Source organism: Eupeodes corollae, chromosome 2 (assembly GCF_945859685.1).
Source record: "Eupeodes corollae chromosome 2, idEupCoro1.1, whole genome shotgun sequence".
Classification (NCBI taxonomy): domain Eukaryota; kingdom Metazoa; phylum Arthropoda; class Insecta; order Diptera; family Syrphidae; genus Eupeodes; species Eupeodes corollae.
In genome coordinates this window covers 96,751,993-96,764,903 of record NC_079148.1, presented here as the reverse complement: position 1 = coordinate 96,764,903, position 12,911 = coordinate 96,751,993, and the positions used below count along the sequence as shown (strand labels likewise).

General features: G+C 35.7%; 1 protein-coding gene across 1 annotated transcript in view; it reads left to right on the top strand.

The window, feature by feature from the left end:
• Positions 1 to 1,106: 1,106 nt before the first annotated feature.
• Positions 1,107 to 12,911, top strand: part of LOC129946872 (myophilin) — a 37,296-nt gene continuing 25,491 nt past the window's right edge. Inside the window, exon 1 of the mRNA XM_056057238.1 lies at positions 1,107 to 1,293. Within this exon, the coding sequence (XP_055913213.1) occupies positions 1,240 to 1,293 (54 nt within the window). The 5' untranslated portion in view covers positions 1,107 to 1,239. The remainder of the gene's footprint in view (positions 1,294 to 12,911) is intronic.

Here is a 12,911-nt window from a genome sequence, read left to right as displayed (position 1 = left end):
TTGTAGGAGTTCCGAGAGCTTGGGGGTGTTTCCCAGATACAGATATTGCAATGTCGTCAGCATAGGCAAGGCAATCACCCTGAAAATTGCATATTAGTTTTTTGTTAAAAAATGAACTTAAAACAAAATAAAACAAATAAATGCGGTTATATTTTTGCAATGCATCAAAATCTGTTTTGAATTTCAAAAACACAAAACGAAATAACGGTACTTTATTTTCTACTTAATTTGCCTGATCAGTGATGCAACACAATACAAAAATAGTAAGGAGTCACTCCTATTGTAGGTTTTCTATAACACGAATTTTTTCAGGTGCGGTTATACTTATGTGATGCACTGTAAAAAACACAATAAGGTTCAAGGCTTGAGTAAGACATATCATATTTCTACAGAAACTACTTCTTGAATTTACAAACAAATAAATTAGGTGGAGCAACAGTCCGTTGAGAACTAAAGCCAAGTGGCTCTCAACCATTCCTGTGTGCAACTACTGTTGTCAAAGATGAAGGGGACCTACAGTTTTAAGCCGAATCAAAACGGCTAATTTGAGAAAGCACTTCTCACGACAAGATTTACTCTTGGGGGATTTGTCAAGAGGCAGTACCCGTGAAAAGAACTTAAGATGGCACAGACAGGGATTGAGCCCAAGACCTTTCGCATGACAGTTTAACGCACTAGCCCTCATGCCACTGGTGCATTTACATAGCCTCAAAGTTATATCTCAAACACAACGTTAAATTCAAAAACTTTAAAAAAAAGTATGGGATTTGTTTTAAATGAAATAAAGATGAATTTTAACCTATCATACAAATTTAAATAAAAATAAAACTTTTATTTACTTCAAATTCCAAAACTATTTTTATCCTATTTTAACAATTTAATTATTGTGTTACATTTTAAAGTAGTACTTTTTTAGTTGCGGCCTATGAAAGGAGACAGCACTGCTTGATACTATCTACCACTCGATTTCCGCTTTTAAAAATTAAAAGCAAAGCTTTTATTGAAAGAGCTTTTCAAAGCTCTTTTCTTTCTTTCAATTTTAACTGGTTCGGTAAATAGGCAGTTTTCAATTCAACATTTTTGTGTTGATTTTGTATATTCAATTAATTTAATGTTAGTCAGCTTTTAAATTTCGTTGCGCGTAGACGTGCCCTGTGATAAGTTGTTATTAAGCAAATCTTGTGTTTGACAAACTATTTTATTTAAGTTCATAAGCAAATAAACTCCCTCAACGCCAAAATGTCAACCAATCGTGCCCCAAAGTCTGGATTTGCTGCCGAAGCTCAACGCAAAGTAAGTTAAAACAACTACGTTACGTACCTACATTCTTTTTTAATCAGCATTTTAGCTTTAACAGAGTAGGTATAGGTAGATAGGTACTTGTACTTTGTTATGCTGTCCAAGACCAAGACGAGTTCTTTTCCAGACCACCTCTGACACAGAACCTTACAACTTTTTGTAAATAAAAAAAAATAAAAAATGTTGATGACAAAGCGCTGAGGAACCAAACCACAAGTGGTCGACCTGGTTTTCAAAACTTGAACGAACCGCCAAATACAATACAATACAATATTGACTGTGCTGCGTTTCGTTCTTATAGTGCGACTTGATAGCCTTCCATCAGTCCAGGGAACTGGAACTGGGATTAATCTAATTGGATTCAGGCCCTACCAAGGAAGTAGAACCAACCATAATCTCTGGATTATTATTTTGTGGACATTCCGCATACGTTTCACTTTTACTTTGCAGTCAACTAAATAATTGTGTTGACTTGTTTTTTTTTTTTATATGTATTATGTAAAAAAGCGGATTCCTGAAGACTGCTTCAGGTTCAGATCTGGAATTGTACCTATAGCTATCTAGCTAAGAGTATATTTCAAACGTGGAATGTTTTATGGATGAAATACTCATCTTTCTAGTTGGTATTTGGTATTCATGTACAACTAACTACGTACGAATGGTGACTTGGTTATATGTACATCCGAATTCAAACCGAACCAAATGACGAGGACGGACGTTCGTACATAATGTAGGTATGTTCGTCTGAAGCCGGGAATGATGTCATCGCTTTAATAACTCTTGCCATTGCCATGATAGTAATATTTTGTTTCTCGTGCACGTATAGTAGTATGTAGGTAAAGAGTGAAGGGGTCTACCTATATAATTTTTGTTTGTTAATCTTTATTTAGGTAGATAGGTATTCATATTCATATTCATATTCATATCTGTCGAAGAATAAATCGCGTATACGTGTGAATAATAGACACACCATACCTATACCTTTAAAAGATCTACATAGCTTTGTGTGGTGTTCTATTGTTCTGTGTTGTGACTGTGACCATTGGACTTGGGGCGATTCTTGAAATTAGTTTGAGTTAGTTTATTTTCTAATTTTTCTTTTCATCAAACGAGTTTTGGTTATTATTTTGAAATATTTCTTTTAGATTTTCTAACGGTCAATGTTTACTAATTTATAAGAGGAGAACATGAAGTACAACGTAACGAACTTAGTCACCGACTTATTTTGTTAATCTGTGGTTGAAAGCTTGAAAGTTTGTAAGTTATAATGTAGATGTACCATAACTTTAGTTTTTGAATAGCAGATGATAGCTCTCACTCATTCAAAAATATATTTATACCTATATAAGTCATTTTGGTGTCTGATGAAGAGAAACAATCAATTGAGAACGAGAGCCTAATTAGTGGCGTGAAGTGCATGTTTATATTACATCTATAAATATACTGGTTAGTCAGGAAGACGTTGCTCTTCTTTTTCTTGTTGAAGAAATGATCAGTTTTTAATAAATTACGCATAGTTTTTTAATAGTATTTCATGAAGAACTTTCTATGAAAAGTAGTTTTGAATATTTTTAAATTTTCAATTATTAAATGAGTCACTACATATACAGTAAGTGCCATTAATATTCGTTTTTTTTTGTTTCGTTCCATAAAAACACTTTACTTTTCACTTTAAACTTAAAAAAAGTTTTAAACCAGTTCTTATTTAAAATATTTTAAATTTCAGTATATGTACATATATACGTTTTTAATTAAAATAGCAAATTAACAAAATAAAATAAATAAAGAATACGACAACTCAAAAAATAACACTTCATTAATATTCGTTTTTTTTTTACATACTTATATTAACTTTTTAATAAATCTTTCTTATCATTGATTGGGTAAAAGTCCGTCCAGTCGTATTTTTTATAATTTGTTGAAGGTAGTCAATGCCTATTTTGCTCCGTTCTTCTTGAAGCTGTTGCTTTAGTGCACTTATTGACGGGCCAGGGTTTTCGCGAAGTCGACGATCCAATTCATCCCACAAATTCTCGATTCGGGTTAAGGTCTGGAGATTGTGGAGGTGTTTTGATAACTTTTAGACAGTTATACAAAAGCTATTCGCTTGCAACATGCGCCTTATGCTTCGGATCGTTGTCCTGGTAAAATTTGAAATTCCTTAAAATGCTCATTTTCTCAGCACTTTGCCTTAAGTATCTTGCACATGAGCTACGAACTGCGAACTGTGGATATTCGCATATTTTGACTTTTCTTTCACATGAGCTTTGTTTCTATTCGCAGACAGCGACGAATTGTCAATTTATAATTACCCTTTTCAACAAACAAAATAAGAGAAATATAATTTTGAGGTTAAGTTGAACGCGAACAATTTATTGGTTGAAATGTGGATTGTATGTGGAACGCGAATAGAGTTTGACAATTCGTAGCAACCACATTGCAATTCGTTGCTAACAAATTGTTTTTACAAAATTGTCTTGTTTTAGAGAACAAAATGCAAATTTTATTATCCTAACTTAAGTGTCAATTCGTTTCCTATAATTTAATTGTGTTTTTGTTTGAAATTGGCTTTTTGAAATGTGTAAAATCACGTTTGTTCGTCCATTCGTTGTTCGCTCTCATGTGCAAGGCTCTTTAAATTTTCTTTTAGGATCCTTAAATAGTATTCGTTATTCAATATACCGTCGATGAATACTAAATTTCTCATGCTTTTTGCCGAAAAGCACCCCCAAACTATGAGGTGTCCGCCTCCATACTTCACCGTTGGCTTTGTTTTCCTGCTTTAAGCTCTTCATTTGGCTTGCGGCACACCATAACTCTTCCTCTAACTCTTACTCTTGTCAGCAATTTTTACATTATCCCACCAAGTTGCATCCTTATTTTTGTGTTGCCTCAAAATTTTATCAGAATTTGCCTGTTGCGCGTATTGATAAATGGCTTTTTTCTGGCAACAGGACCATTGTAGCCAGTTGTCTTTATGGTTCGGCGTACTATTGATGCAGATATTTACAATTTGCATTTAATTAAAACTTATTTCACAATTTTCGGTACACTTAAACGAGGATTTGCTTTAATTTTTCTTACTATAAGCCGTTCTTCTTCCGTTCTGAACTTTTTTGGTTAACCCATCTGCTTCTTTAGTTCGATCCTTCATTCTCTTTTATACCTCCGAACAATATCACCGACAGTGTTTTGGCTTCATGTCTAAAATATCAGCAATTTTTTTTGTATGTTTTACCTTTATTATGGTGAAAAATAAGAAGGTTTATTTTTTCAAGGCTTGCATTTTTTCCTTTGCGCCCCATGATTAACTTTTTAAATAAAACCATAAAATTTTCTGTATAAAAAAATGTATGCAAACGTCTAATGAACACTTTATTTTAACGGTGCTCTTGAATAGACAAACTGTTAATCGGGACAAATGTCAAACTCAGCAAAGAAAACAAAAAACCGAATATTAATGTAGGGCTTACACGTGTCCTTTTTGTTGTGTTCATAAATGCTTCGCATCTACGTGGCATCGAGTTCACTAAAACCTGACACCTCTCGACTGAAATTGTGTTCCACTAATAACGCACTGCTTCCCAAAAATGTTTTCGAATTCTTGGGTTTTGCTTTATGAACTGCGTTCTTAACATCCCGCAAAAATTTTTGATTAGGTCAGGGTCGGGGGATTGAGCGGGCCACTCCATAACGGATAACTTCTTCTGCGCAAACCATGATTTTGCCTTTTTTGACGTATGCTTTGGGTCATAGTCTTGTTGGTATACCCAAACCAACGGCATTTCCTCTTCAGCGTAAGGTAATATAACCTCCTGATGGCATAAATAGGGCCGACCCCGTAATATGAAAAGCATATCATAATTTTTCCTCCACCATGCTTCACTGTTTTTATAGTGTACCGTGGATCGTATGCTACATTTTAGGGTTTTCTCACATATTCTCGACGACTCTTGGCCCCAAAAAAGACGATTTAGCTTTCATCGCTCCACAAAACATTCCTCCATTTCTCTTTTGCCCAATCTCTATGTGCTTTAACAAACTCCATTCTCTTTGCCACATACCGTTTCGTCAAGAATGGTATCTTGCGCGGACTTCGGGCTGGTAACTTTGCTTATAAAAGTCGTCTTCGTATTGTGATAGCGCTAACAGACAGTTTAAGTCCATTTCTTATTTTCCTAGAGCCTATGGAAGGGTTCTGTTTTGCTAACTGAATATTTTTGTTGTCAGTTCTTTCAGTAGTCATCCTTTTTGGGCCTCTTTTTTCCGGTTTATTTTGCCATTATAAGGCGTTACTGACCATTTTTGCTGAGCAGCCATCCTAGGCTTGAATATTTTGGTATGTCCCTCCAAACGCAGTTAAGGAAAAAGTAATTCTTAAAGAATTATTTTGCAACTTATTTTCCATTAGCAGTGAATTATAGAAGCTATGTATCTCTATAAATATACACACTAACCTGAATTTTAAATATGTGAATAAGCTAGACAACGTTTAAATGTTTAAAGGCACAATAGTATTGTAAGGGCTACATTATAGAAAATATAAGTTCAATTAACTATTGTGTGTAGATTTTTCGTCAAGAATTCCAAACTATCATGTTACTACATCTACTGGAATGTAAGTGACACCAAGTGCAAAACAAAATCGTACTCATCATTATTTTTATTTCGAATTTAAAACAAAACTAAGAATCGTGCACTGTTAAGTAACTTTTTCATTGTCATTTTTACAGAAAAATTATACCCCTAACGATGGTCATTTACTTATACACCTTTTGATATTTGTATTCGATAAATGCGACGACTTGGCATATAGGGGTGGACAAAGCTTTACGCTCAAGAAGGTGGTCTTACAGAAATGCAATATTTATACATTTGATTCCATGAGATCCAATAACTCTAAATAAAATAACCTTAAATTTAGCCCAAATAAATTATTAGAATTTTGTTTTTTTTTGCGTTTGCTAACAGCCCTAAATTGTCGATCATCTCTTACCGAGATGGCTACACAGTTCAACATTCACCTTTTCTGGGTGCCGGGCCATAGAGACATTCCAGGAAATTGCAAATCTGACGAAATTCCAAAAAGCGGAACAACTTCATCTCTGTTGGCTCACAATGCTAGCATAGGCATTCCTTTAGCTACATGTTAACTCATGCTAAAGCAAGATACCATAGAGAAGACAAACTTCAGGTGGAATAACATCACCACCTGTTTAGCGATGAAGCTTATTTGGCCTAATCTTAGCGCCAGGCGCTCAAAACAATTAATCTCTCTGAGTAGATTGCACATTAGCTACGTTTAAGGTGTCCTGACTGGGCACTGCTTAATAGGAAGGCTTGGAGCCCCTGCAAATGATTTTTGTAGGAGTTGCATGGACGAGGTAGTACCCGTGGCTTGATGGTAAGTGCGTTGGACTGTCATGCAAGGGGTCTTGGGTTCAATGCAATGCAATCCAATCCAATCAATTTGTCAGTACTCGCACACAGGAATAGTTGAGAGTTGTAAGTCACTAGGCCCTGGTTCACAACGGACTGTTGCTCCACCCAATTTAATTTAATATGCATGGACGAGGAAGAGGAGGAGACAATCTCTCATCTTCTGTGCACATGCCCTGCCTTATCAGAAAGACGTAGAATCCACCTTGGAGACTACTACTTCAACGATACCAGCGATCTAAAATATTGGCTTCAATTGGTTCGACGAGTTAAGTTGATCAACTCATCCATGTTGTATCACTACGGACCATACTTTGGTCTAAGTGTGTTGGACTTCCCAACCAACAGCCACTTTAACCTAACCTAACCTAACCTAGGGGTTGCAAGCTCTCGAAACATGTTAACCTTGTCGCCAAGAAAGCTTTATTCCATTTAAGGTATAAGTACATTGCATGTGCCACTATAAAGTGCAACAATATGAACAGGAAACCACAAATTAAGCAGCTTTTATTAGCATTAACACTTTAGATACGATCTACACTAAAATGAAAAATTCAAATCTATTTGAAATTATTCATTTAAAATTAATTTTGTTTATTATGCGTTAGTAAAATGCAAACAGTATCATTTTCCATATTTTTGTTATCTGTTTGTCACAAAAAATACGTATTTTGAAATAAATATATTGTATGAACACATTATGACATTCAGAGTTAATTTGTTTTTATTAAACTTGTTTATCTAGATTTTATGCTGAATGATGAAAACAGTTATTAGGACGCGGTAGTTTATTTTTTGATTAGATAATTCAGATTCACAAAATTTAAGCGACCTTTAATCCAGATAAAAATGTTGTGTTGATAGAAAAAAAGTGTCTCACTTTCGCAAGCGAAGTCACATACTTATTCACAACTGTAGGTCGAATCGAAATTCATATACAAACAAATAAACTAATCAATTTTCTTAAAAATGAAATGCCATAGAACGCAAAAACCTAAAAAATTCCTAGAAAGACTAATGACATCATTACCTTTCCTCGGTATACCTTAAAAACGTACAGAAAACAGAGGTTATTATATCGATATATTGGTTGGTATGTATTTAGATTCATTTTGTAGCCATGCATATAAATATTTTTATTTTACGATCATAAAACAATTGATCATTAAATAATTAATAATAATCTGGTTGCCGATACAGTGAGCATTTTATTTGCGGTTAACTTGAAGTTGCCAATTCTTTGTATGTGGATCTGAATATCAATTCACAATTCACTGCAATCTTAACAAAAATAAAATAAAATACAAAACAAAAACAATCAAAAAATAACAAATAATAAATCAGATTGTCGCCATAAATCGAATACGAATTGAATTCATCATAATGTAGGTAAGATACTTTAACAGTGTCAATTGAATTCATTGCAAAATTATTTGCAATTTGCTGATGAAGGTAGAATTGCAAAAGTCGCTGAAAGCTTAGTTTTGGTTTTGGAACAATTTTAAGTCCTCTTTCCACTGAATTTTTGTTTTTCAAGTAGATCACGTATATACATATGTGCATACATATATTCATATATGTAATTGAAACAAAATTAAGATTGGATGTTTCAATTATTGAATGAAAAAAATGTGTTTTTTTTCAAATTCATTTTTATTTATTTAATCTTAAACCTATCTTAAAGCTAGACAAAAATTCATAAAACTAGCCTAATAATCCATAACTTACAACTAACTTAATGGTCCCATACGGACACTCTAAGTTAAACTATAACACTTAAAACTAATGCCTTTCGGCCCTAAGATCTATTTACTTCATTTAAATTTTATTTATTTTGTATTTATTAGAAAATTTGGAAAAAAAACTAATATCAATATCCTTTTTTATTTTTACTTACAAACTACTTAAAATAAGGTCCTTAGATAAAACTTAAAACTAACTTAAACTACCTATGCTACCTATAAACTACTTAAAACTAGAACAACCACAGCAGCAAATCTAACTATCTAACATTTTTTTTTTATTTATTTATATATTTTTAATGTTTTTTTTTATTTTTTTTTTAATTTTTAATTTTTGTTTTTTTTTTGTTTTTGTATTTTTTTAAATTTTTTTTGTATTTTTTTTCTTGTGCCACCATGCCTATTCTACTTAAAACTAAACCCTAAAACTATAAAACAAGTATGTAAGCCGGCCAAGGCTTAAACCCCAACCCGACTACCCGTACCCACTATCAAGTGCCGATTGAAGCCACCAAAACTGGTTCTCCTGCTTCACCCTATCAGTTCGGTCCCGTTCGGACACAGCCCTACTGAACCGAAGGAGCTCCGCTCCACCTTTGTGCCATGACGTCCCGACTGTGCGGGGGTCGCCTATCCACGGTTCTTCGTCTGACGTGGTAGATTAACGGAACTGCCAATCTATCCTGTATCAGACCGCATTTGTCTAAAAAGAGGAATGCCTCTGGTGGAATAAAGCCGCTCAAGCGTGCACTTTCAAAATATTCGTCGTTCGGATAGAACGCCCCGAAAATTAAATTGTTGGTCGAAGACATAGCTCTTGCAATGTGACCTCGAACGAGTTTTATCACGAAATTGTCAATTCTGTTGATTCGAGTCCCGTTGTATAGGACCTCGTTGGAATAGTAATGCACATAAGAAGATTCGGCTGTTCGATATAAGCCGGTACAGCGTCGTAAACACTGCCTCTCGAACACCCGAAACTTCTCCATCTGGGAAGGGGCAACGTTGAACCACACAGGACAACCATACACGATCATTGTAGCAAATTACCTTCACTCTGGGGTCAAGCCGACTGCTAAAAAACAGCCGTTTCGTCAGAGCGAAGGCTCCTCTGGCCCTGGTCAGAGTAGCATTTATATGTCTGTCGAAATATAAATACTGATCTAACCAGATACCGAGGTACTTCACTACACTTTTGCTCGCTAATGGCTGCCCATGAAGATTAACGATGACCATCTTGCGCCAATTCTTGCACGTATCCCTCGTGGCCCTAGCCAATGGAGTCCGGAACAGAATTGTCTCCGACTTGTGGTCATTTATTTTCAGTGTCCAGTCGTCGCAATATCGCTGAATCTTGTCGAAATCACGCTGCAAGAGAACCTCAACCTTTCGGGCCGTTCTGTACGCAATTAGATCGTCGGCGTACGCAATTGCCTTTGTAAGACTACCTATCAGATCGCTGGTGTAAATGCTGAAGAGAATCGGCGAATTCACCGCTCCCTGTTGAAGACCATTTTTAATTGTGAATGTTGTGGTAGAAGTTACATTGCCACTTTTGACAACAAACTTTCTACCGTTAAGCATATCATAAAGTATATACAAGCATACATATCATAAAGTATGCCAAGCCTGCTCAGTTTTAGGTAAAGACCCTCTAACCATACGGTGTCAAAGGCCTTTTCCAAATCAACCAGAACAGCACCTGTGCATTGTTTATCCGGAATTATTTTGTTGTCCACAGCCCACTTAGTCAGAGCCCTATTAATGATTTTTTCGAAAACTTTGCTGATGCTCGGAAGAAGACTTACCGACCGAAGATTTGACGGGTTGGAGTTGTCCTTTCCCTTTTTTGGGAGAGGATGAACCACAGCAGTCTTCCAATGCAATGGAATAATATGCATTATTCAGTGCATTGTTAAAGAGTGTGGTGTAAATGTCAATTGCTTCCGTCGGTAAATGTCTTAGTACAACGTTATATTGTACATATATAATCGACACCTGCTGACTTTTTATTTTTTATTAACTTGAAGATGAGTTGAAGCTCAACCTTCGTCACTAACAAGGGACTTGGTCCCGTTTGCTCGGCTATTATGGCATTTGCCAAGGAATCGTCATTGAACCGCATGAAACCGCGGTTCTCAGATCGCCAATGTGTGATATCATTACGGAGGTAAAAGTGATTAAGTAGGGCTCTGTTTTCCAAGTCGTGGTTGGGGCGAATGCTAACATTTAAAAATGTGTGATACCACCCTCATCGAAGATTTTGATATCAAAATATGAACTTTATAAACAACGAGCTGAATACAGAGTCCACAGATGCACTATCTAATCAACTTACTGAGTCTATTCAAAACGACGCACCAAACAAAACTACAGGCATGAAGAAAGTATCTTTTAAACAAAAATGGTGCGATAAAGACTGCTGGAAAGCACGTACTAAATCATTTGCCCTTCTTCGAGCCCTGCGATCTACGAATAATGATTGTATAAAAAATTGATACGTTGAACAAAAATTTATATTTCAAAAACTTGTGTTTTCAAAAGAAAATCGAATTTGAAAATCAACAAGCATTAACATTAGGTCGAACACAATACTCGAAAGAATTCTGGAAAATTGCGATGGAAATCAATGGAAAGAGTTATAAGATTAGCGTAGGTGTATCTGATGTAGATCTTGCACCAAATTTTAGACGTCTTCTGACGGTATCCCATACGAATTCTTCAAAAATGCAACACCTACATTTTGGAATAACCTTCAAATTCTCTTTAACAAAATCTTGACTACAGCCGAAATACCCTAATCATTAAAAAAATCTGTGATATTTCCCATACACAAAAAGGGCTCTTTTGACGTTGTGGAAAATTATAGAGGGATTTCTTTCATAAATGTGATACCAAAAATATTTTGCGGTGTTTTGGTAAAAAGGCTGGAAAAGTGGGTAGAAATGAAAAGTATTCTAACAGGGCTACAAGCTGGCTTTAAAAAGAATTATTCAACGACTGATCAGATTTTTACACTTTCATCCATCTATCAAAGCGTTTCATGCAAGGAACAAACAAATATATTCATTTTTTGTCGACTTCAAAGCAGCTTTTGACCTTGTTAATAAAAATGCCCTTTTTTACAAGCTCTCTCCAATTAGCAAATCCTCAACATTTATTAATGTGGTTAAAAATATGTACACAGATACAACTGCAGCAGGTTGGAATGGTTTGCCACAAATACAGGTGTGAAGCAAGGATGTCTTCTCAGTGCACTGTTGTTTTCCTTATTTAAACGGTGATTTTTTAAGAGCTTGAGAACTTTTTTAAACAAAAAACGCATAAAATTTGCAAAATCTCATCGATTCTTTATTTGAAACGTTAGATTGGTCCATGACATTTACTTTTTGAAGATAATTTCATTTAAATGTTGACCGCGGCTGCGTCTTAGGTGGTCCATTCGGAAAGTCCAATTTTGGGTAACTTTTTCGAGCATTTCGGCCGGAATAGCCCGAATTTCTTCGGAAATGTTGTCTTCCAAAGCTGGAATAGTTGCTGGCTTATTTGTGTAGACTTTAGACTTGACGTAGCCCCACAAAAAATAGTCTAAAGGCGTCAAATCGCATGATCTTGGTGGCCAACTTACCGGTCCATTCCTTGAGATGAATTGTTCTCCGAAGTTTTCCCTCAAAATGGCCATAGAATCGCGAGCTGTGTGGCATTTAGCGCCATCTTGTTGAAACCACATGTCAACCAAGTTCAGTTCTTCCATTTTTGGCAACAAAAAGTTTGTTAGCATTGAACGATAGCGATCGCCATTCACCGTAACGTTGCGTCCAACAGCATCTTTGAAAAAATACGGTCCAATGATTCCACCAGCGTACAAACCACACCAAACAGTGCATTTTTCGGGATGCATGGGCAGTTCTTGAACGGCTTCTGGTTGCTCTTCACTCCAAATGCGTCAATTTTGCTTATTTACGTAGCCATTCAACCAGAAATGAGCCTCATCGCTGAACAAAATTTGTCGATAAAAAAGCAGATTTTCTGTCAACTTTTCTAGGGCCCATTCACTGAAAATTCGACGTTGTGGCAGATCGTTCGGCTTCCGTTCTTGCACGAGCTGTATTTTATACGGTTTTACACCAAGATCTTTGCGTAAAATCTTCCATGTGGTCGAATAACACAAACCCAATTGCTGCGAACGGCGACGAATCGACATTTCACGGTCTTCAGCAACACTCTCAGAAACAGACGCAATATTCTCTTCTGTACGCACTGTACGCATTCGTGTGGTTGGTTTAATGTCCAATAAAGTAAACTGAGTGCGAAACTTGGTCACAATCGCATTAATTGTTATGTAGACCATAAATCGGACGTAAAGCGCGAAACACATTTCGAACCGAACACTGATTTTGGTAATAAAATTCAATGATTTGCAAGCGTTGC